The following is a 25386-nucleotide window of genomic DNA, read 5'->3' as shown; positions in this document are numbered from 1 at the left end:
TAGTGGGCGACCGCAGGCGCTGCAAGCAAAACTGTGAGGGGCGAGTGTTGGACATGCGTAGCAAATTATGCTCATTATGCGCCGCATAAAATAGTTGGTGCTCATGGCCGAATCCCAGCCGATGGCCCAGCCAAGGCCACGTCCAATCTGGCAAAGTTTTTTGATTTGGGTCCGAAATGCAGCAGCAGGAGCAGCATCAACTTCAAAATCAACAGCAAATTAGCATAAAAATCAACATGATGTGAATCATCAAGATGTTGTTCATCCTCAAACGCTTTGGCATCTTTGTTTTGTTTTCTAGTTTTATTTGAGGTTTTATTACCCAAACTTTTGGCAAAAATTTGTGTTTCGAATGCGGCTGCCTTTGTATAATTTGATTTTATTTACACTCGCCTCAATCCTTCAATTTACACTCACATGTCGGCAATTCAAAGTGCTGCGTCTGTCTTTGTGTCTGTGTGCGGTCAGACTTGTGGCACGTGGCCCTAGAGTGCCACGCTTACAAGTCGAGGCTGTTGCTTTCACTCAGTCTTTGTGGCAGCCACAGCACAAGCTGCTTGGCCAAACGACGTGGTTACACGCCATGTGGGCGTGCCCCGCCGCGCCGAGTCTGGCTGTGGCACGTAGTCTAGAGCACAGATCCACACTCCCTGACATATTTTTGGCAGTTAATTAGACTTATGGCTGAGCTATTTTTAAACACTTTTGCCAGAACCTCAACTCACAGTGCAAAATCAGTCTAATGAACTAACCCCGAACGGAAAAAGTTTCGACCGTGGCTTTAAAATTCCATCTTTGGACTTTTTACGCAACTTTTGCACGCTCCGCAGGCACCGCAAAATGCTTTGGCAAAGATTACGTTAAATGCAAATTCAATTAAACAAAAACAAAGTCCGGGCACAGCTTTAAATAAGCTTCGGGTATTCAAATAATCCAATGAATTTAACCAGTCGTCAGTCTAGATAACTCTGGCATTCAAATAGTTTCTATGAAAACTATTTGTTTAACATGGAGGACAAAGTGAAACCCTTTACTGGCTTGGGCTATAGCTGGCCCATCCTGGAGCTGAGTTGATTGTGTAATACCAAAGCCCAATAATCTTTGCAGACGTTGGTTTGAGTGATCTTTAAGTTAAGACAGAGAATGAAATCCTACAAAACGGATTCAGGTTTGTCAAATCCTAGCTAATTACAATATGATTAATAGAGAGGGGCACCCAGATGAGGTACTGTGTATAAAGAGGGCTATTTTCGAACTGATTACGATAGAAAATAAAAGATGAAAACAATTTATACACAAAGTTAATATGTATACTTATAATATGAAAATATATATATTCAAGAATATATCAAAGATAGAAAGAAATAGCTGTATACCTTTAACATTTTGTCTTATTTATATATGTATTTAAATATCACATTTATTACCAGGAAATACACATACATACAAACGTACACAAATTCACACAACCTCAAAACTACCTATTAATATAACACTTATGATAGTTATCAAAGCGTAAAAGCCTGTAAACGCATCATTTGAACTCATGAGAATCGGCTTGTAGAGCCTAAAAATGCGGTTTCTCTTTAATTTGCAGCGCAAAGCGGAGAATTATCAAGAAACTGATATTTAACAATTTTATAATCGCCTTTGGCTGGGTTGACCATAATTTAAACTGTTTTATGGATTACATATACCCTTGCTGTCACGAACGACATGACAAAGCGCAAGTGCTTTGCTTTAGGAACTATAAAAATCAACATTTAAAAAGTTTTGCCAAGCTGATGCCAGAATCTCGCATTTGCTATGCACTAACAATTAGAGAAGACGCCCGGGGCTATAGAAGTTTTAATACGCACAACCTACAAGAGTAACAACAACGACAAAAACAAGTATTAAAGCGTGTGACACGTGCACTTTGTCCCGAGGGAGTGGAAGTCCTACATATAGCTGAAAACACGCACATATCGTGCTTGCGTGGCAAAGAACCAAACAAACAAAATGAAGCGACAGAGAGAGAGAGAGAGTGAGTGTGAGAGTGAGAGAAAAAGTGATTTTGAAAAACCACTCCCACGGTCGGAAAATGAGCGAAAAAATGAGTGAAAAAATGCCACCTATAGAAAATTTCTGCTGCGCAACAGATAAGCGAAAAGGAAATAGCAGCAGCCGCAGACGAAAACGAAAACAACACAAACACAGCCACACACACGCGCACAGACACACAAGCACTTGCACACATACATGCAAACAGTAAACAGCGCCTTACAGACCTACATTTTCATCATGGTCAAGCGCGGTGCTGCGCCAATTGGCCGTGATAAATGTTGATAAACAAGTAAAAATACAAACACAAATACAAATAAACAAATACACAAGCACAGCGCCAGAGAGAGAGAGATGGAGAGAAAAGGCGTAGACACTATATTTGCATTCGTGGAATTGGAACTAATTAATGACAAATCGGATTAGAGTCAGTGGCAAAATATGGCTGCCGACGTCACAATGCAGGCATATTATAAATTCTCACCTCAGCCAAAGCTGAGGTAGCCCAATGCAGGTTTACGGGAGCTGTGAACAATCTGTTTGCAGCAGCAGCAGCAGCAGCAGCAGCAGCAACAATGGCCCCAACAAGCCACATGAAGAACCCCAGCGACAAAACCTAAACTCAATTGGGAACAGCAGCAATAACATTTAGCAAAAGTGAGAGAAATATGCAAAAGTTGCCGAACAAATTGGCATCAAGCTCGCCGCGCTTTTTCTCCATCCAGCCATCCGGTCGACCCACACAGCGGCAGCTCAATCTGCGCTCGTTCCTCGCCGTTCTGCTCGCCAACAGCAACAATAAACATCGCTGGCTCCGACAGTAGAATTTAATTAAAAGCTTTTCCATCTGCCCGGCTTGCCCACTGGACACTGAAAATGCCCGCGGCAAAAACAGAAGCAACAAAAAAAAAAAGTAATAATAAACGAAAAATATTAAAAACATGACAAAAACGGTAGAGTCACGCCGAAGATTGAATACTCTTCTAGACATTTGTGAAGAGAATCGTAAAGAGTTTGGCTAAGAAATCAGACAAAAACTCTTATTTCGAGCGAAACTGCTGAAAACTGGTAATCTCCGAGTTTGGTCAAGATATCTTGAAGAACAAGAAAGTTTGTCATACAAGACCTTACTTTATGACCTATGTTCCTCTGCCATATGGATAAAGTAGTCCGATCTGGCCGATCGCGATAGATATAACGCCTGCACCAGATTTCAATTTTGGGGACTAGCTTGCAACAAAGGTCAAGATCAATATCAAGAATGTAACATATACTTTCTAGTCTCGTAGTTGTCACCTGCTATGCTTTACACACTTCGTGATAAAATAATAAACCCCTTTAGAAGGGTAAAGAAACACAGAGAATACTAAAAGTAAATTGTGAATTTAAATCGACGTATTGGGGCAGATCGACTGAATTGTTGCGGCAACCGTAACCAAAATAGGCTACGGTTGACTCGCTTTAATCATCGATTGATACATCAGCCGCGTCTTTTCGTAGTATTTGATGTATTGTTGGTATTTATTTTTTATTTAAAGTTCTTTAGATTTAAATATAAGCGAATTCTTCGAACTAAGTTAAAGCAGCAGATATTTGCAAATGAAACTAATCTTCGGACTCTGGGCTTAATATTTGAGCATCGTTCAATAAAATATGCCAAAATATGTACTGAAGGTTGGCAACTCTTTGGATCTAATTTGCATGGCAAAGATTTATGAATACGAGTTTTCCTCGTTTTAGAAGGAAAATAATTGAGCAAGGCAAAGGCAGGTTGTTACTGCAAGTGCTTCAATATATTAAATTCCATATTTTAACTACGCTTTAAATTATTTTGAATTTGTAAAAATATTTGGGATTCATTTATTATGATGTTATCTGTTGATAAATGTTACTCGACTTTTGATAGATTTCGCGTCTTCTCTATTATAAACAGTAACCTCAATTGTTGATTCCGCTTTAATTTAATCAATAGATATTGACTAAAGATTTGCATATTCTAATTAAATTCTGTATACATTTGAGCTGCTTCTATAAAAATTAGTTTCATCGAGAAGGGACTCAAGGTTTCTTTCATGTATCGGGTTTGTATACTTGAACAAGTTGTTGGATTTACTGATTTATAGAAGTAGTTACTTACATCAAGTAGCGGCAACAAACTCTTAAGGCTTTCAGCTGCTTACCACAAGGGGATACAGAGAGAGAGATAGAGAGAGTGAGGGAGAGAGAAACCCAGTGAGACACACAGATAGACACACACACACACACACACAGACATCTGAACTCTATCTGCGTGCAAGCTATAAAAACCAGAAGCTCAATTATCAAAATGCTACGTGTGCTTTGTTGTTTGTGTATCAGTTTGTGTATGGCTGTGTGTGTGTGTGTGGTGTGTATGGCGAGTATTCTATAGCCATTCGCATACGCATTTCCATTCTTATTGTCGCTGTCGCTAGCGTCTCTTTTGAGGGCTTTGTCCCTTTAGGTTTTGTATCTGTGGTCGCCTTTGACTGTGCAAATAGATAAATTTATTTATTTTATGAACTGCTGCTGTAAAAGCCGAGAGAAATGGAGGGAAAGCAAAACAGAGAAAGAGCGATATAGAGACATAGAGAGAGCGAGAGAGATGCAGTTGAGCGCCAGCTAAACCGTCAAATTGAAGGTCCGACTACCTTTAAATGCCTTTACTTATGCGCACAATCTACATAAATTGAATGGCATTGAACATTTTTGAAAAGACACTTACACACACACACACACAAATGGAAAGCCTGCCAGTCGGATTGAGACTCGTCGCTAGGAGCAGAGATAACCGGCATAAGCCCCTACTTGAGGTGTGTGCAACGTGTTTGTCTGGGCATTTGTATAAAAATGCAGTCGAGCAACTTTAAATAGGATCGCAAGTAAAATATATTTATGGGCGGAACTTGCTTTGAAATGCCTCGACTATTTGCAGTGCAGCTATAAAATGTAGATTAAAGCAATGGCCCAGGGCACAAGCCACATTTGATTCACTTAGACGATCAAATAATCGATTGGGGACAGTTCAGTTGGCGCCACAAATAAAGGCGTCTGTCTGCGATATGCGAATGGCAAAATAGTTTTTCTATGCCCAACCAAAATGCCAATACATTATAAATTATAGTTGGATTTCAGTTACAGCGGGGCAGCAATTCTCAGGCAGCTAACGCGGCGTATACGCAATCTGCCATACAATGCCAGCAAAAGGGCCATTTGTGTACGTGTGTGTGTGAGGTGGGCGGGTGGTAGGGCGTTGGGGTGGTAGGAGGGGGTGTGCCATAACAGCGGCGACAATAGAGAACAGGAAGCAAATAAACGCTGTAAAAATTCTTGAGCAGCTTACGTGTTACATTATGTATATATCTATAAGTGTGTGTACGTGTGCGTCCGTGTGAGTGTGTGTGTGCGTGTGTGCGTGTGAGGGAGCATTCGTGCGTATGTCTTTATATCAAAAAGTTTTTGCCACTTTCTTAGCGCTGCTCAACTTTTGTTATGCTCGCTTAAACCCAGGCTGCGTCTCTATCCTCGTCTCGCAGCTCAGCTCAGCTATTTTGGTACATTTCTCTGATGATTTCGCCTGACTTTCACTTTCACTTTCACTCTGCTGTGTATCGCTGTGTGTGTGTGTGTGTTTTCTATCAAATATTTTGCACTTTTTGTGGATTTTGTTTGCCTACTTTAAATATAAACCGATCGGCTTTCTATTTATTTACCCTCCCCCATTGTCCGGAATGCGGAAAAAATGGATGCCAGAATGTATTTGTATGCCTGTGTGTGTGTGTTTGAGTGTGTGTGTGTGTGTGTGGCCGTCAGTTTCACACAGATACGCAGCGTGTAGTACACACCAGGCCTGATCATCCTTTGGTTAGGTTGCCTCCTGCCTTTTTTATGTGCTTTGTGTGCTACAAATTGTTTGGCTTTCGAAATTCCTTGCGTTATTGTTGAGGTTTTTATGGACTTGAATGGGCGGCACGATGGCGGGGCGCGGCATTTCGGGACGGGCGGTCCGGTGCGGTGCGGTACGGCTGCAAGTAAACTGAAACTCATAGATGCGCGCCGTAAGATAGACTCGAAAAACTAATTTGTAGCTGGGGCACGAAAGAATATTGTTATTGATAGATGACAATGGTCGACAGCCGTCCAGGATTTATGTTTGACTCTCTGTCTCTCTCTCTCTCTCTCCCTCTCTCCACATCTGGTTTCGGGCAGGGGCTGGCGGAGCTGTGAAACTGTGAAGGTCTTGAGTTCTGAAGCAATGAGATTATTGCAAACAACGAATCACGCAGTCTCACACAGACACTTGGTTGGCAATTGGAAATTAAATTGCTTTTCCATATGACACTTAGGATCAAATTGACATCGTTAAATGTATTTGTATTGGCAGCGATAGCAATTCCTATCTGCAAAATGGAATCCATTCATCTTTGGTGCCCTGTCCAAAACGGCATAACAAAGGACAGCCAATAGAAATTTATGTCTTTTAAAGAAAAATTCTTACTCACTCAAATGATGCAAAAATAATAGTTAAAAATGACCTTACGGGCATGCCATTATGGACAAGCTAATGTTGCGACTGCTCCGGGGTCTATCCGGCATTTAAAGTAGACGGTATAATGGGAGTGTATTAATTTGAGGAACTATTTCACAATATTCTTCGCTAAACAAATTCGATTGCTTTTGGTAGAGAAATTGAAAAATATTTACAAAAAAGCTTATAAGTCCACAGAAAGCAGCCTTTTTTATACTTTTCCCAATTAGTTGCATGTTACTTTAATATATACATTAGAATACCGGATCATATGATACCTTGGGCGTATTATTGGCCCACAAATCGCCCGCAAGAGTGTCGTTTATATTGGTTAAAGTTAAATATTCCTAAGCCCATACACAAAACTGATGAATGTCTCTTTGTTTCGTCTATTTACAGGTGAATGGTGCATGGGCATTGCCTAATGTTGTTTGTGATTTCTATATAGCCATGGATGTGATATGCTCTACTTCATCGATATTTAATTTAGTCGCCATCTCAATAGACAGGTATGAAACGACATTCCGTCGCTGCAGCAACAGCATTGCTGTCATTCCATTCACTTACTACTTGGTATATACTGGATGGAAATTCCATCTATCTTTGCTTCCTGCAGATACATCGCTGTGACGCAGCCAATAAAGTATGCGAAGCACAAAAATAGTCGCCGAGTTTGCCTTACGATACTATTGGTGTGGGCGATATCGGCTGCTATTGGATCGCCGATAGTACTGGGATTGAACAACACGCCCAATCGGGAGCCGGATGTGTGCGCCTTCTACAATGCTGACTTCATACTGTACTCATCGCTAAGCAGCTTCTATATACCATGCATCATCATGGTATTCCTCTACTGGAACATATTCAAGGTGAGCAAACAGCCGCAGCAGCTAATCAAAAACGGATTTGCATTTGAATTTGCATTAGATATTCATGCAGTTGACAATGAATTCAGTTTGCTGATTTAAGCACAATTTCCCATCGGATTTGTTTACACGTACATTAGCTGTTGGCATGCCTTATGAAATGAGGCGGAAGGGCAGGGTGTGCGATGTGCGCAATGGGCTGTGGGCTGTGGGCTGCGGGATGCAGCTTAATACTGCAAGCGCAGCAGGCAAAGCTTTTACTTAACAATTTCCATCTCTTTCTGTTGGCCAGGCGCTGCGCAGCCGTGCTCGGAAACAACGTGCTGCCCGCAAGCCGCATCTGTCGGAGCTGACGGGCGGCAGTGTCATCGAGAATATTGCACAGACACGCCGCCTGGCCGAGACGGCATTGGATAGCAGCCGGCACGCCAGCCGCATCATGCCCGACGAGCCGGCAACGAACACGGCCAGCGGCTCGAACGAGGAGGAGGATGAGAATGCCATATCGCCCGATATCGATGACTGCCACGTCATTGTGAACGATAAGTCGACTGAGTTTATGCTGGCCACAGTCGTCGAGGAAACCGGCAAGTAAGTAACTAAGTGGCCAATACCCCCTTCCCAGCCACCAGCAGGTCACCCAACGCTCCATTGAAATTGTGCTTTCCCTGGCACTTTTCCTGTCACTGCCCGAGCCATAAAATAGAAAGTGTGAAAGGTAACTGGGTAAATGCGTGGAGAAAGGGAGTTGAAATGGGAGTTGGGCTTGGCTTTGGCAACTGCTTAAAAGGAAAAGCTCATAAGCATTAAGGAAAACTAGGTTATTTTCGCGAGCGGGCAAAGCAGAGGAATAAGCTACTGGGGAATATTGAAAGTTGAGAATTTCAATCAATAATAGCGACAATGAACACATAAAACTTGCGCATAGTTACCATAATATTAATTAAGCATCCTATTTAATATCAATATTTAACTCCTCAAAGTAACTTATTTTGCAAATTAATTAAGCGCAGGCAAAAATAGTATCAAGTGTAATGTTCTTATTAAGTCGAAGTTGCACGTAAATTTACATAAAATGGAGAAAATTACATTCAGAATTAATTTAAATATCTACATATTCAAAAACAATACCCATTTGAACAACACACACTACTATTTCATACTAACCAGATTGGCATTTTGTTTATTGATTTTGTTTCTGGACGTGTTTTACATTGCTCGTTGAGGAGGAGAATGTGAGGATACGTAACTGTAATTCCGGTTATTCCCGCCAGCTGCCACCTGGCCAACTGGTTGCTGGTCAATTTTAAGTTTTTAGTTGCCATTGCTGCCACGTGCGGCACGTAAAAGATAAGAGAGTCTTAGTGGCTCATTGGACAGCTGCTGACACAACAAATTGGAGGTCGGCTGGCGCTTTCGCTAACACGGACCCGAAGCACTCCCAAATGCATTTAGTGGCACCTTCCACTTAGTGGCATCCAAAGAAAATTGTCAAAGTATTCGTAATTGCAACTTTTTGGCACTGGTCCCTGCTCTGCTCTGCTCTGCTCTGCTCATCTTCTGTCTGGCAGGCAAAACTCAATTCACAGCTTGTTCATTTAAATTCACACGCGCTGCAATAAAATGAAAATCCAAACTGAGCACTCAGCATCCCATTCGAGCAAACGTGGTAGCCAAGTCTCCGAATAGGTCTGTATCTGTATCTGTATCTGTATCTGTATCTGTATCTGGGATTGGGACTGTTGCAATTGTCGCGCTTAGAGGATTTGGCCTCTTATTGGGGCTCCGCCAAGGGCAGGCGAGTGCAGCTTTTCTAAGCAATTTCATTGCAACTACCGATTGTCTGCCACAGCATTTGCTTTCACATTTACAAAAATTAACTTACCGCACATTGGGAAATCCCAAAATCTATTTGGGGAATTACATACAAATTGCTACATGCCACTTTGTGGCAGTTGCAATTAGTAGCACGAAGCAAACAAATGCAAAGCTTTTGCAGGTGAATCTTCCGCGATCAAAAGGGAAACAAATCATAATACAGGAATATTACATTAAAGGAGAATTATTATTTGTGTTGACGCAACTACCGCGTGTAGGGTAGAGATATTACATGACTGTACTTTAATGATTGGGTTATTCAAGATTTTTCAATCTATGCCCCTCGTTTCGGTAATTTTTGTTTTTATTCCACAATAATCAACAACTGAAAAAACTAAAATATTGGACCTTTCGAAATGTGGCACGATTATTTCGAGTACTGGCGGCCCCAACACTTAACAAATTGGCGAAGTCCGGTAAAACTGGACTTGGCGTGGCCGCGCAAGTGTTTACCTGAGGAGCGTACCTTAGCAGGTTGGGGACTGTCATCCTAGAGGCAATAATGAAACTATATTTAGCTGTGTATATGAATGAAGTGGAGTGTTCGATGAGCACCTCTTCGACTGGCGCTGAGTGCGAGAACCGTGATGACTCGGCTGAGCAAGAGCCTGGCAGATCCTGCAATGATACTTCAGAGTTCATTTGGGAGCTGCTTGAGCTACTCTCAGCATTCATATTGCTGGTACAGTCCAGTCCATGCGATTGCGTCCACTTTATGATATCCTCTGTAATATTGTGAATTTCCACTTTTGACTCTATTATAGCTGCTTTATAATTGGCCAGCAATTCCCGTGAGAAGGTCTCTTTAAGATCTGTTGTGTCCTTTGGGGTGTGATTAGAAACAGTCAGCCAAATTTCAGCAGAGTGAGGCGATCGACTCTATCGATAGTTTTTAATAGGGGTACTGAATACATTGGATGTTATAAATGTATTCAGCATTCAGAATGCCTTTACCCGCATAGAAGGGGTATTCAAAACTATCGACACTATGGTTTAAGCACTTACTAAGAGGTTCTGCACAGTTATTGTCGCTTCTTTCAACAACTCATTCTGACAATTCAGCTCGGGAAGAATGTCATTCATCTTCTTTATAAAGCCCAGTTTCTCAACCAAGCATGCATCTAGTTCTTTCTTCTGTATCTCCATCATTTGCTAAGGGTTCCCATCAATTTGCACACGATCGCATAAGCTTACAATTTGAAGTACTTACATTCGCCATGAGGCTGAACCTGTAATGCTGTTGGAGTAGGTTCATCATATCGGCATTTTCGGCGGCACCCTCCTTAAGTTTCTCCTCGCAGGAGAGTATTTCCTTATTGCGTTCGGACAGTTCCCTTTTCAATTCTTCAATTTGCCTCTTAGCCTTATGTAGATCTTCGGCTTGTCGAGACAGCTGCACAGTATATGTATGTGAGTCTGGGTTGTGTGTAGGAAATGGATTCGCGTACTAACCTTTTCTTCCATACGCTTCAGATCTTTGGCGAAGAAGGTTTCCAGAGGCTTTTCATCCTGAAGGGAAATCGATGAGAATTCATTTCTTTAATAGCAAGAAGCGATATTTGTACCTGCAAGTGTGCCACGTAGCCTTCCAGTTCAGCGATTTTCGCTTGACTCTCCATGACGAACTCCCTTTCCTTGTCCTCGTGCTCGGATATGGCATCTGCAGCATCCTTCAACAGTTGCGTCTTCTCGCCAACCTCTAGGCGCAGTGCATGGATCACAGCTTTGGCGTCTTCCAATTCGTTGGCCAAGGCCTCGTTGGAAGTATTGGCACGTGCGCCATCTTCGTTAACCTGCTCTTTAAAGTGAAGGCGCAGCTTCAGGTTAAAGTTCTCATTGCGCAATCTAATAATTTCCTCATCCAGCTCGCGAGCGGAACGTCCATGTAGCGATTGGGATAGCTTACGATTCGGGGTGTCATCACAACTTTTATTATAGTCTGTTGGTGGAGAGAAGAGCACATAATTAATTATGAACACAATATTCGCTAAGAGCGATACCCGAATGTGATTTAACCATTTGGTGAAGAGCCCCTGGAATCCATTGCTCGATTCTTGCTTTCTGCCTATACCATAAATAAGTATATACAAAATATATATATTTTTAGCAGAACCGATTTAGACAGTATTACAATATAGCATTTCACGTTGGCAGACGAATCCAATTTTAAAAAATTTCTATCGAATAGCGCGCGGCAGCGATCACACAATTAATTAAGTCTTGCTCCAAAAGTTTGTTTAATTTAAAAAATATTACGTCAGAAATATGTTCGTAATGTTTATAAAATAATTTTAAAATGAATTACTCGGCATACTTAGGCAACTAAAATATATTTGCTTAAGGCGATGCTATGTTGATTTATCTATGGCAGCCGAAAAGCGTACTAGACGGAAATTTCCAGAGTCCTGAGACCAAGTTGAACTGGAAGCGCAAAGCTACTGTAGTGTGCCTCATCAATACACCTTGCATAAAACTGAGCTATTGGAAGCTATTGTGGTCCATATGGACATAAAAGCGGAGCCAATTGCTGCGACGAGCTATCTAATCGGAATTTTTGCAGAGTATCCTCCAACGATTCCTTTAGTGCGATCATCCATTCCTGGTTATCTCAGGATTACCGCCAACTTACCCGTTCCGCATAAAGTGACAAACACTGTCTGTTATCAAACTAAACTTATAAAATTTAATATTTTAACGGATCGGAAGGTATAATAGAACTTTTTTATTGGTACAAAAAAAAGTCACAAATCGAGCGCTGCGTTCGACGAGGTTCGAGACAATGCAGTTTTTCTGGGGCTCTTCATTATTTGCCTGGTCCAACCGATCCAGCTTCTCCATAAAGCATAACTAAACACGAAACATCTAAATGGGGCAAAGTCAAAGGCATCCCCTGCAATCGTTTGATTAAGAAAAAACGTAAAGTGCTCGGAGGAGCGCATATACCTATTGACCCACACGTAGAATCTAGATGAGCGGCTGGAGGATTAATCTATGGGCAACAAAATAGGATATTCGTTGTGGCAGCATCCTTATACGCATTCCACCTCTGCAATCGTGATCCTACGGTTGGACTGGTCCTACACGGACTGGCTTCATAAACTTCGCCTTGGGCCTTTGCCGGTTTCTTGCAACTTGCAAGGTTTTGTTTCAAGCGACGGAACACATCAATGACACGTTTCAAATTCCAAATGATGCTAACTTGTATCTCATTGCTTTTTCGAATTTCCCATTTGGCCTTTTTAGCTGGTAAAATATATTTCACTGATGACGCTGAGCTTTCTGACTTGTTACGCGTGTTATGAGAGTCTGACTATAATGAGTTCCAGCCTACAAGCACCGTAGCTCCGGCCTTTGAATTGACAACAAATATATACGCCTACTTATGTGCTTTGGAAACAGTTGCCAAGGGAATGTCTCAAGTTGATTCCGGAGTTTTTGAGTCAGCCTGGACTTATTTTATTAAAAAAACTCGATTGGAATTATTGTAGCTTATAAGACCACTTGTCCTGTGAAAAATATTCAGAGACATATTCATAGAGTTCCCAAAAGTACCACCTATTTATTGGGTTGCGCTTCTCATACTCTTTGCAGATCTTGATAAAAACCTCCCTCACGGAAGAAAGTTTTTCAAATATCTACAACAAGTATAAAACACTATAAATTTATTGCATTATGCACAAAGCATAATCATAACGTGTATTTGGTTGAGTTAACAGACAGGCTCCAAATATATCCTTTTTATCAATTGCATTGGGTTCTGACTGACGACTGGCGAGATTGGCGAAAAAAGTGAAACCCTTGGTAGGTGGGCGAGAGAGATGCCGTTGGATATTGGCCATAACACAGCGCGAACGTTAAGCACAGTCAATTAGCGATGTGATGGGCTCTTTAATCCAATAAGGACATGAAATGAAACCATTATTGATAGGCGCCCGGTTACGCGGACAGGCGGACAGGCGGGCGGTCTGAGTTGGAGGCGGTCAACCCGAGAATCGACGGAACGAGCAAGCCATATTGAAAACTTTTTACCAAAGGGCTGCCATGACCGAACATAATTGGGGAAAAAGAAACCTCCGTCTGTCGGTCTCTGACCGCTTGCTGTTTAATTAGTCGACACCATCTACGTCTCCGTCTCCTTCTCCGTGTCTACATCCGCCTACGCGACCAGCCTAGAGTTGGACCGATAGACGGGCCGAGAAAAATAAATCTCAATAATTCAATTAATGCGTCACTTAATTAAAACTCAATTTTTGCCTTGTTTTTAATTGACATTGCTCCTCGTTTTCTCTTGCTCTCGCCTGTCACACTTGGCTCTGCCTCTGGATGCTGCCGTTGCCGATGCCTGCACTCTCTGTCTTTGATTGATTGCCATTGCCGGATTGCGTATGATTGCCACATTCTCATGATCATTATGATCATCATCATTATCATCATCATCATCACCATCGTCGACGTCGTGGATGCTGCCGTCCCCTGTTCCCGCTGCTGCCTTGGTCCTCGTGACAGCAGCGTCGTGGCACAGATCACCACACAGCCGCAGCTGGTTGTTGCTGATCCGAATGGTAATCATGATTCTGGTTATGCAGCATCAAACGTTGACGATGTCCTTGCAGGAGTGAGCGTTGGCGCCGCCGTTAGCAGCACAACGCCGCCGGACAGTCCGGTGCCCAGCGGCGCCACCTTGCAGCGCTCCAGTGTCAGCAGCCGGCGCAACACAGCCGAGGACTCGCCCAAGCGCGGCGAGCCAGCCCTCAGGTATGTTCATATATACAATTATTCAAATTATACGTAAATCTCAAAAAAAAAAAAATTAAAATCTTAATTTTGTTTTATCTGTTTATTAATTATTTAGTCTAAAAACTCGTTTGCAATTTACATAGATTTCGATGCGTCTGTCGAGAAGTTGTTAAAAAGAAATAATTTAATTAGCAAATTGTAACACTAAGATTTGTATACTTTGAGACGCAAATTTTAACTAATAATATCTTGTCCGAAGTCAAATGTAATATGTGCAAAAATTAAATGATTGCAATGTTTACATACGTAGACACTTTTCTATAAAAGCTGCTTCGCTGCTGCTACAAATCGAAAAATTAATCTATATCGAAAAGTAACTCAAGTCCGATCCCAGTAAAATATTTATACCAATATTAGTGGACAAACATGCAATGCTGTTAGCTCTTAAAGAATTACGAAATGAATTATATATGAAGATATAAATTCTTTACTTATACATAAACAGATATAATTGAAATAGGTAGAACTGAATACCATGGGGCTTCATCTTTCAACTTTCCACAATTTTTATTTATGTTCTTATTATTGTTCTATGTTCAGTTGCCTAAATGACTGGGACAACCCATTTACCGAGTTGAAAGTAAAGCGACAATAATAATTCTCGTCATTGCCAAAAGAACTTTTTTCAATAAGTGCAATGTAGACATTTAGTAAATACACTATATATATCATAGATTAGCTGCTGCGCTTATTCGAGTTATGTGCTGACCAAATGCTTTTGTGTGCTTTGCTCTTGTGTTTTGCAGCAGCAGCGTCGCCATGAAGCCATTGTCCTTTGTGCGCTACGGCGCGCAGGAGGCCATGACTTTGGCACGCAACGACTCAACGCTATCGACCACATCGAAGACGTCCTCGCGCAAGGATAAGAAAAACTCGCAGGCGTCAAGGTGAGTAACAGTCCGACGCCGACAAATTGCCAAATTGCCAAATTGCAGTTATTAGTTTGATTTGGCTAATAGCTCGACTTAGCTTGCCACCACACTCACAATACTCTCTCTCTCTGTCTCTCTTACCAACTCACTGCTGCATGCAACTTTACATGCAATTTATTATGGCTCATTATCCTGACGCTGCTGCCGCTTGCGTGTGGGCTCTGGGGTCGTAGATTCACAATATACAAGGTTCACAAGGCCTCGAAAAAGAAACGCGAAAAATCGTCGGCGAAAAAGGAACGCAAGGCCACCAAAACATTGGCCATCGTTTTGGGTAAGTCGAAGCTAAATGGCGGCCAATTTTGGCCACGATTTTCATTTGAGCATAATATTTGATACCCTAACAACCATCTGCTTTTTTTGTGCATGTGTATGTGTATTTGTATGTGTGCATTCCAAAAGGCGTCTTTCTCTTCTGCTGGCTGCCATTCTTCACGTGCAACATCATGGATGCCATGTGCGCCAAATTCAATGAAGACTGCCGGCCGGGTCTGACGGCCTTTATGCTGACGACTTGGCTGGGCTATATCAACAGCTTTGTCAATCCGGTTATCTATACGATATTCAATCCAGAATTTCGCAAAGCATTCAAAAAGATCATGCACATGGGGTGATTATTAACAACACCTACTACAACAACAACAACAATTGCAATAACAACACCTACTACAACCACAACAACAACAACAACAACAGTTGACAGGAAACAACAAGCAAGGCAATTAGATGAAGCTTTGTTTTCTTTGTACGTACCCGAAAATCGATTACCGACAATCGTCAATCGGGAGTCGATTGATTCGATAACTCAAAACTCGAAACTGTGCCAAAAGCAACCAAATGAAATTGAACTCAAAGCTCGAAACTCAATTAGACTCGTAAGATTGTTAATAGTCTCAACTAAATAAGCATATAGCATAAAATATATATATATATACATATATATACTTGTATATACAAATATATATACAGTATATAGCCGTTATGTATATAGCTCTGTAAATAGCGTCTAAAATTTGATCAAATCTGTTATATGTCTTATATGTATTCTATTGTAGTTATATGTTAAGTACTCTGAGCTGTAGGCTAGGCACAAATTTTAAACATTTAGCTAATGTCTAACATAAACTTGTGGTTAATTTCAGCATATAATATATATATATATATATATATATCGATATATATATATTGTACCGTTACTTGATGTGAGATCATTTTAGCCTCTAAGACGTATTTCGCTTTCACGATCTATAGAAAAACATAAGTTTATATAATTACAATATGTATATATATGTTTACTTTACATATCACGCATTCAGTTTGTGTACATTTTTACCTTGGGGGACTGGACACAGCTTGCATCTACACCCTGTACTGCCCCAACGAGACACTTTGATAATCTGTTAAGCAAATCCAACAATGGCAGAGCATATCCTTACCAGAAGCAACTATAACCACGATGCTAAACTTGAATTAACCCCTCCCCAACCCCACCCCCTTTTGATACTTGTCTTCAATGCTGCGTTTAGCCTAGTTAAGAGATTAAGAAAACAAAAACAAAATATTGAACGACGGCACACATCCTATCGATGGGATGTGTTTCTTCCATATAAGGTATACAGAGTATGTATTAGATAATGCTCTACTGCTAATTAAATTAGTCCCAAGCAGCGGCTCAAAGTCAGCGCCTCACACGAATTCATCGAGCGATAGAGATATAGAGAGATATTTAGGTTAATCGATAAACGGGCTGTTCAAGTAGCCAAGCTGTAATCGATGACCTATCGATTAGATTCACGATATATTAATTGTCATATTAAAGTAAATGAGCGTTACCCAACACTTAGTTAGCAGGTAACTGGCTTATCGTCCTTACGTCCTTACACTTTTTACTCCCTAACTCCCTTAATTCTATCCAATCCCAACTATTAGAAGCAGTCAGTTCGTTCATCCACCGCTGCTTGGCTACTTGGCGACTTGCGATGCTTATCGATAGATCGAGACATCATCATGAAGTACAGAAAGGAACTTGACAAACAGGCGACAAATGCACGCACACACACACGCACACTGAAACAAATGAGCCCCAAACAAACAATAATATAAAAAAATATATTAAAAAACGGCGCTGCCTTTGACTCAACTGCTTGAACCACATCCTTGGGTTGTATTCTCAAAGAATAACAGATTCTACAAAATATATCCATGTGGAAGATATATATACATATAAATAAATAATGTCATTAGTAAAACGTAAGAGCATTAAAAACTAGCTTAAGCCACATGATTAATAACGTTCTAAGTAAGTGCGCGAAAAAATACTTATTCAGTATTTTTTTGTATGGACATGTCTAGACATATACCCATAAGATAAGCACTGGAAGAAAAAATAGTAATAATAATAATCTAAAGCTAATACGTACTAGAAAATGGTACTTAAAAAAAATTTTACCATAAGTTGCATCAGGGTATCTAAAGCGTAGGCGTACAAATTACTAGCGGTAAGTGCAAGCTAGCGCATAAATTTCTTTTACATATAGAAAAAAAAAGTACATATACCAAAACTAGCTAAGGAACTTTAATAGCATGAAAACTTGATTTGAAACCTGGACCGAAATACTCGCCCATTAAAAAACAGATGCCGTCTTAAATTTGCTTATGCTGTAGTGCTTTGTGGAACTGACTTTGGAACGGATCAGGATCTAGAACAAGATCACACGACTACACTAACTATATATTTATACTAGACACAAGCGTCACAGTGCGACTGTGCATTAACCCATCCACGAATACACTACAAATCAGTTGGAAAGAATATAAAAAACAAAAATAAAAAATAAGGAACTAGAATATGCAAGCAAAGAGTCTTAATTTCGAACTGCTTTGAGTACGCCCCTTGCTCACAACCAAAAAAGAAATACCCAAATGGAAACGAATTTAAATCGGCATCATGATACACACAATCACACACATACACACACACACACACACACACACACACACACACACACACACGCACAACACATCTCATACCTCATACGCACATATTTAGATTTTGGTCCCCGATTTCAATAACCGTCCTCTTCGTTGTTTCTATGTGACAAATAATGTAAAATTCAATAAAAAGACAAACATTAAAAGAATATTTAAAGAATGATAAGCTAAAAAAATACATTTTAAGTACTTAGTCCTCGAGTAAGGCATACATACGCAGATAATTAAATATGAACATGTATGTACTCACATATAGGCTAACCGATTCCATCTCATAATTATGGAACCCTATAGGAAAAGCTCAAAACATTTTTATACTTTTCCATAAAGAAATAAGAAAAAGAAACCAAATAGAAAATTCAATGGAAATATAGGTGTTTTTTTTTTTTTAACTTAGAAAAAAATAATCCTAAAATACTCGAGATTCTTAAAGATGCGTTATGTGTGTTAGTCAAATAGATCAAAGCACTCTCAAAATGGCAAGAAAAAGTGTGGCTGTTCGAGTGAAAATCAACAATTTCAAAAAAAAACTCAATAAATAAAAGAGAAGCAGAAACATAAACGGAGCATCCAATCGAATGCTTTAGTTAAGCTCTTCCAAAGAAAACGCTTATTAGTTATAGAAAAGTGGAATGGACGGAAAGTTTCAGTTTTAAACAGGCACACAAACTATATACTTTATAGATGGAATGGATATGCAACATTATAGATTCGAGCTGGTTAATGTTAATGATCATTAAGAGTAAGTACATTATATAAATACTTGCGAGTGTTATTGGGTTCTCAATTTGTTTAAATTTGTTTATATAAATCAATTAACCAATTGTTACATTTGTTTTCTAATTGTTAAAACGTCAGTACATAAGTATTTAAGATCATACTCTTAAGGTCCTTCCACATTATCATGACCATGACTATGACCATGACCATGATTATGATTATAATTGTGTAATATGTAATGCAACCTAAAAGGCAACTGCAATGACAAAGAGGCTAAAGCAAAATAGTGAAAAGTTCTCATATAACAAAAGACCTAAGTACAGTAAGACAACAATAAAAGGCACAACAATTAACATTAAAAATATAAAGGCAAATAAATAGATTGAGAAATAAAAAAAAAAACTGAAACTATTTTAAAGCAATGATAATGTTATTTTTTTTTTTTAGAATTAAATCAAATCTAAATAAATTAAAGTAATAAACAAACGTATATTTATAAGCGTGAATGGGCTGCAAAAGACCCCGAATTAAAATTAAAAGCAAACTATTTCGACTTTATGCAAGCATAATTACCATAGCATTAACTATAGCAAAGAGACGTAAAGAAAGAAAGACGATGAATGGCACGGAGAAAATATAAAAAATATACATCAAATAAAAATAAAAATGAAAATATTTCAAACCAAAAAACATGTTGTTTTATTTAGGTTGAACCTACTTCACAGCTTACAGCTTTCAGAAATTGAAATTGCACATCTCTTCTTTGACAAAGTCAAATCGAGTCTGTGTTAAAGGTGGGTCAACTACTGTACTCTTAGTTCTTGCCCACCCCAGATTGTCATGAAAAGGTTTCTCAGGCATATTCGGTGTCGATTGGCAGAACATGACTGAATTTTTGGCATTTACCCCGAGCAGTTGTATGTGCCACACACGCACGTACACACACATTGTACATATATATCAACATTATATAGCATTTCTATGAGCTGATAATAAAATTCCAATAAGCATGAAACGAAATAAAAATACTTACACAAGACAAACAAGCACAACAATGGCAATCGAACTTGGCGGAAATAGGCAAAGGCTGAGCAAAGCTTTAAGCAACTGGCAAAATGACGAAGGCCAAGCCCAAATGGCTGCTCAAAATCAATTCAAGTCCCCTCCCCCCATTGAGCCCATGCGGCAAAGACGGAAAACCCGAAACCAAAACGTAACTAAAAGCGTCTAAATAGATAAATGCATAGTAGTTTTTGTTGTTGTTGTTGCCACGCAATGGTCCACCTTCTTCGCCGCCCCAAACGTCGTCAGCTTCTAATGGATACTTAGCAGCCGAATTCAAATGGCCGCGTCTGAGTATGTGTGCGTGTATTTCGGATATCTACGTACATGTATGTAAGTATCTATGATGTGCTAGCGTGCGCTGCAAGATAAAGAGCAAACACTTTGACTACAGCTAAAATGATTGAATTAAAGTAAATTAAATTAAATTAAACGTATTTTTAGATGGTCAATTCAACTCGCATCAATCCCTGTCTTATGCTGGGAAATAATTGAACAAGCCTGACAATATATGCTTACCTATGGCTAACCATTTCTTTTTGCCAGTGTAGAGTGTCTGTCAGTCCACCATTTTATGGTGTGCTTCACGACTGCCCGGACCCGTCGCGTCGCTCAACTTGATGCTATACTGCTGCCCAGCCATTGCTCATAAATACAAATGCAAAAAGGGCAACCGAGCAGTCGACCCTAGAGCCAAGAAGTCCAATGGACAACGCCAAGGAACAGACGCTGCGGCCACCCCAAGCCCCGGGCGGCACTTACTCATAAGCATTGAATTCCAAGAAGTTGCCCAGTCGCAGGCAGTCTGCTGTGCGGGGGGGCCGTGTCCATAACTAATTCTCACTAAATGATGTACTAAAGTGTTCCAGTAACCGTCACCCTAGACTCGAACCTCACGACACACACACACACATGCATGTCTGGGGGTTCGCTATGTCTTGCGCCTGGAGCGATATCTTATCGCTACATTCACTGGGTGGCGATAATTGACAGACCATTAACGTTTAGATTCTAAAAGCTAAAGTAGCAAATGCCATACACACTCTAGACCCCCCCCCCCCCTCATCCCTGACCAAGCGTTAGTTTCCAGCAAATATGCATGGCAAGTATATAAAGGCACTCCATCCAGCGGCCTAGTTCTACAGCCACGCGCACACACACACACACACACACACACACTCGCAGGCTAGCAGGCTGCACTGCAGCCATAACCCACTTCGACTCCCTCCCACATTGCCAGACATCGAATCGCCCCCATTCTATGGAGTTGTCTGAAAGTCTTTTTCAATATACTTTGGCTGCCTTTGGTCGTTTCAGCTATCGTTTTGCCTGCTGTTCTACATCTTCTGGTGATTTGGGATTTTGCAATTGATTTAGAAAAGCCATTGAAATGCACCCACCCACACGCACACACACACCCACACACACACACACACACACACACACACACACACACACACACACACACACACACACACACAGACACTTACACAATCATTTTGTTGAGCTTGTGGCCCTGTCTGTCGCCGTACGCAAGTATACTTTGCGAGACATCCGTTTGGTTTTTCCCAGAAAGTGGCAAGAGTGCGAGAGAGAGAGGGAGAGAGAGAGAAAAGCACGCCTCAAACTATCCATTCAAATTATAACAAAGCAAGCGACAGACAGCAAACAACATTTTAATTTATTAAGAAAAAGACTTGCCAAATAATTTATCAAAGCAATTTCATCAGCTGCACCGTACCAAGCTTAGCTCAAGCCCAGTGCGTAGCACCACAAGCACAAATGTGTGCAATAAATACTACAAGCGAACACAAACAAACAATACGAAAGATAGCCGAGCAAATGAAACCAAATGCCACAAAGAAATAAACTCACAAATAATTAAAAGTGTGACGGACCGAGGTGACAACGAATTCATTAAGCTCTGGATAATTAAAACGACGATTTTCAAACAATTTGCTTACTTATTACTTTTGCATACTCTGATTCCAAAGGCAGCAAGAAAGTCTGCCAAGTTAAATATCCCAAATTAGAAATATTCCCGTACCGTATCTGCTCGAATGTAAATTTCATATTTTAATTTTTTACGATTTACATCTTAAATATCCCAAAAAAAAATAAAAAATTATATAAACAGCCGCATGGTTAGGTGTCCGAAGAAGGCTTTCTTTGGTCCCAACCATTGCATTTATCTAACCATATGTATTTGGTAGATGCCGTTTTTTTAATTAGATTTCAAATGTAACGCGCGTCTTGTATTTGAAAATATATTGGACTTGCAATATTTTCGGTAGAACGGGCGCGTAAATGTAAATCAAAAACAAAAATGAATTGTTTCACTAAACTTTTGAAAATATATGAGAAATTAAGAAAGAACACAAAACATGGGCTCATTGAAGACGGTTCACGAACAGAAGCTAAATGCAGGGAGTTGGTTCAAAGCGTAAGCCGAACCAACGACAATTTTTTATGTGCTTGCAGTCCTGAACAGCATGTCGAATTCTCATCCTCCCGAGAACTCTCCCATTCAAGCAGATGCAGAATGGGCTAATAAATCAGACAGGAGCCAGTTGGTAATAGAACTACAAGATAAAGTATCGATAGTCGTGTCTGCGATACTTATGCAAGCTTGAAAATTAATAAGAAAAAGTCATATATCGTGCCATATTGAACTTAATATGTTATTATAGAGAGATCTTTTACAGCTGCACCAACATTTAATTATTATATTATATACTAAAGTAAGCTGGATTCATTAAATAGCCCAATGAAACAGCAAAAGCAGCTTCCAACCTTTTGGAAGTGTATACAATTTACACCTAGCTTACATAGAAGGCTTCTCGACTTGACGGGGTTAACAGTTGCGCATTGTTTAAAGAGAGAGAAAAACACCGTCAGCTTCAGCTTCAGCTTTAGCATCAGCATCAGCATTAGCATCATCATCGTCTGCTTCATAGTCGGGATCATGATTAAAGCAGCTGCGTTTCGCATTTAGTTGGCCACAAGTGCGACAATTGTGCGGCTTAAGCGTCGCAAGTTGGCCCTGCTTAGCCCACGGTCGTGACATTATCAAAAAAATATTTCATGCCGCAACACAAAATAGGAAAATCCCGCAACAGCAGCCAGAATTCAGGTGCAAGGCGTGAAAAGCACGAGAGCAAGTGAGATGAAGCGATCCAAAAAATAATAAAAAGGGCAGCGCTAGAGCAAAAAATAACTTAGAATGCGTTTCACAAAATGGTGTAAAAAAACTTTTGTTGACGTCTCGCATTACAGGTGCAAAATAGCGACGTTGACAATGAGGGTGAATGACTGAGAGAGAGAGAGAGAGAGAGAGAGAGCGAGAGAGGGGGGCAGACGGAAACGGATGGGAGAAAGGAAAGCAGAGGATAGCGGGACAATCACAAAAATAAGAAGAAAAAAAATGGTCAACGCGCACAGATGGGACACGGAGCAAATACAACGAGTCAAATTTGTTTGCTGGCAGTTATTTTGATTGCATTTCATTCCAGCTAGAAGGATGCCTGGCCGCCTGCTTGCCTTTGCCCCGCCAGGATAACTGTCGGAAGAGCCGCATAAATATTAAACAGTCCTGATGCCCGATAAGCGGCTGTTGCTGCTGTTGCTGCCGTTGCTGAAGCCATTTGCCGCAGGTTTTTGGGTCTTGATTAGGCCAAACCAGCCCTGGCCATAAGTTGAAAATTTTATGCCTAACCAAACAAGGGCAGCCGAGCCTGAGCCGCATCCTGGCCCCTGACCTCTGGCCGGAAGCTAGCTTCAGCGAACCAAAGTCAAATCGAAAAATAGTTTCAATGTTAAGAACAAAATATTAATATGTTTCTGCGAAATAGCTATGCCCACACATATACACATATTTATATATTACGTCTGTGTGTATGTGTGTGCATGTGTCTGTCTGGCATCTCCTGTCGAGTTGGCTTCCCTCATAAAACTCAAATATTTTAACAGCGTGCAGCATGCCAGCAAGCCCGGCGCAACTCCTTTTCAAAATTCGTTAAACTACTCGCACTCAGCCGACGCTGACAAGCGACTTTCGGGTCCCCAGCGGATCGGGTCTAGGGACCAAGTGGGCCGCGGTGCAATCAAGCATGCCTCCATGTGGGATGTGGATTACTGGGAGGCCAGTCGTTTCGGCTTTACGCTTAAAAACTTCACGCCCGGTAAACTGCACACCCAACAAATTTATAAAATTTCACAGTCAAAAAAAAAAAAAAAAATGAAAATGCTAAAGAAAAAGACAGAACCCATTGCCTAAAAGGTTTTTGTCTTTCTACTTCATTGCCCTGCCAGCTCATCTTAACTTGCCGCAAAGCACACACACACGCACAGCTTAAACACATATTCATATGTGTCTATGTGTCTGTGTGTGTGTGTGTGTGTGTGCTTTGTGTATTTTTGACTTTAAGGTAACATATGAGAACGGACAGCACGGAGTTTACAAAGTATGTATTTCAATATTTTCGTGCTCGGCTGGCTAACTACGACAGCAGCTGGCAGCGTGTTTACCCTGTAATATGTATATTTCCAGATACTATATAAATATATTATTTTAATACAGATACTGTTTCCAACTGTCTATTTTGATATTGTGCCTGAAATTACTTTTACTATGTATAAACTGAAATGAAATTTGTAATTATATGTAGTTTCTTTACTTTGTATTTTGTATGCATACGCAGGCATATGTGTACACTATAATACAGGCTATCTCACAGTCGAGTGCACTAGATATTAAAGGAATCTCTTCTGCTTCGCTTTTGGCGATATACGAAAAACAAGAGCAACAAGCAACAACAAAGATAACCACTTGACTGACTTTGTGGTGCGTGAAAATGAACTGCTGCCAAAGTGCAATATGTAGGTACACATATGTGGTATACTCTCTGACACACTGCCTGCAAAAGTATGGCAATGAAAAGGCATTTTGTTTTTTATGTATTAATAAATTCAAAGAACTATGTGCTTGGCAAAATTGCCACAAATAACTAATTGTTGTTGCTGTAAGTTTCTCAAATTAGAGCAACATTTCGACATCAAGAAAAACTGAAAATACACTTTATCTTAAATAGAGCTAAGGTAACAAATGAAAATATATGCACACTTTAAACTAAAGCTCAATGTTAAACTTGGTCGCATAAGGATTGTTTAGCAGGTAACAGCCCGAAAAAACAACAATAGACTTCACTGAGAATGTGCTATGTTATTGCTGTTTACATCGAGCTACTCCAATAGTCTACATATATTCGACTTACAGAATCGACCATTCACATTCCCAAGATAGTTTTCAGTCGAGTCAACGCCTGCTTATGCCACCTGCTGTCCACGACGTGCTTGATTAATCCAAACATTAAGTGTCTAATTGAAGCATTTATGCGGACTCTAACATGTTCTCTAACTATGCGTATAGGTGCTTGACCAGTTGATTGATTTTTAATCGCCCTTGATGATTGACATTGTGATCACGGCAGCTGATTGACCGTGTCAATGATTGATTGATCTGACTGATAGTGTCAGTAGCTTATCTAATGTT

General features: G+C 40.3%; 2 protein-coding genes and 1 long non-coding RNA gene across 6 annotated transcripts in view; 1 reads left to right on the top strand and 2 right to left on the bottom strand.

Annotated features, from left to right (window-relative positions):
- The window catches only part of Dop2R (dopamine D2-like receptor), a 71251-nt gene extending 55013 nt beyond the window's left edge, over positions 1-16238 (top strand). Inside the window, exons 5-12 of one of the 4 annotated variants that reach the window (XM_064680965.1) lie at positions 6989-7098; positions 7206-7458; positions 7748-8046; positions 13843-13895; positions 13947-14088; positions 14877-15017; positions 15236-15336; positions 15465-16238. In XM_064680965.1, coding sequence (XP_064537035.1) covers positions 6989-7098; positions 7206-7458; positions 7748-8046; positions 13843-13895; positions 13947-14088; positions 14877-15017; positions 15236-15336; positions 15465-15676 — 1311 coding nt within the window. In that variant the 3' untranslated portion in view covers positions 15677-16238. Of the gene's footprint in view, positions 1-6988; positions 7099-7205; positions 7459-7747; positions 8047-13839; positions 14089-14876; positions 15018-15235; positions 15337-15464 lie in introns of all 4 variants that reach the window. The other 3 variants (XM_064680964.1, XM_064680963.1, XM_064680962.1) reach the window with 3 other exon arrangements.
- Positions 9502-11627, bottom strand: LOC135427443 (centrosomin-like). Its single transcript, XM_064680966.1, has 7 exons — positions 11350-11627; positions 10899-11272; positions 10786-10842; positions 10544-10726; positions 10339-10485; positions 9889-10155; positions 9502-9823 (listed from the first exon to the last, which is right to left on the bottom strand). Exons 1-7 carry the CDS (start codon positions 11375-11377, stop codon positions 9701-9703), a joined length of 1179 nt encoding a protein of 392 aa, XP_064537036.1. The 5' UTR covers positions 11378-11627; the 3' UTR covers positions 9502-9700.
- LOC135427444 (uncharacterized) lies at positions 11994-12604 on the bottom strand. The gene is made up of 2 exons (XR_010436048.1): positions 12277-12604; positions 11994-12223 (listed from the first exon to the last, which is right to left on the bottom strand). It is a non-coding gene; the product is annotated as an uncharacterized LOC135427444 (long non-coding RNA).
- Positions 16239-25386: the final 9148 nt, after the last annotated feature.

The sequence above is a fragment of the Drosophila montana genome, unplaced genomic scaffold, assembly GCF_035044405.1.
Source record: "Drosophila montana isolate Dmon_TW-CO22-7 unplaced genomic scaffold, ASM3504440v1 contig_2178_1, whole genome shotgun sequence".
NCBI classification, from domain to species: Eukaryota; Metazoa; Arthropoda; class Insecta; order Diptera; family Drosophilidae; genus Drosophila; species Drosophila montana.
Note: the sequence above shows the minus strand (reverse complement) of the source record. Positions and strands in the feature narration are given on the sequence as shown.

Excerpts from the sequence above, each read along its gene's own strand:
- LOC135427443 (XM_064680966.1), bottom strand. The coding sequence starts at position 11,377 with ATGGATTCCAGGGGCTCTTCACCAAATG. Across the intron at positions 10,486-10,543 it reads GGTTCAGCCTCATGGCGAAT|CAAATGATGGAGATACAGAA; the intron begins GTAAGTACTTCA and ends GGGAACCCTTAG. Across the intron at positions 9,824-9,888 it reads ACTCAGCGCCAGTCGAAGAG|GATGACAGTCCCCAACCTGC; the intron begins GTGCTCATCGAA and ends TATTGCCTCTAG.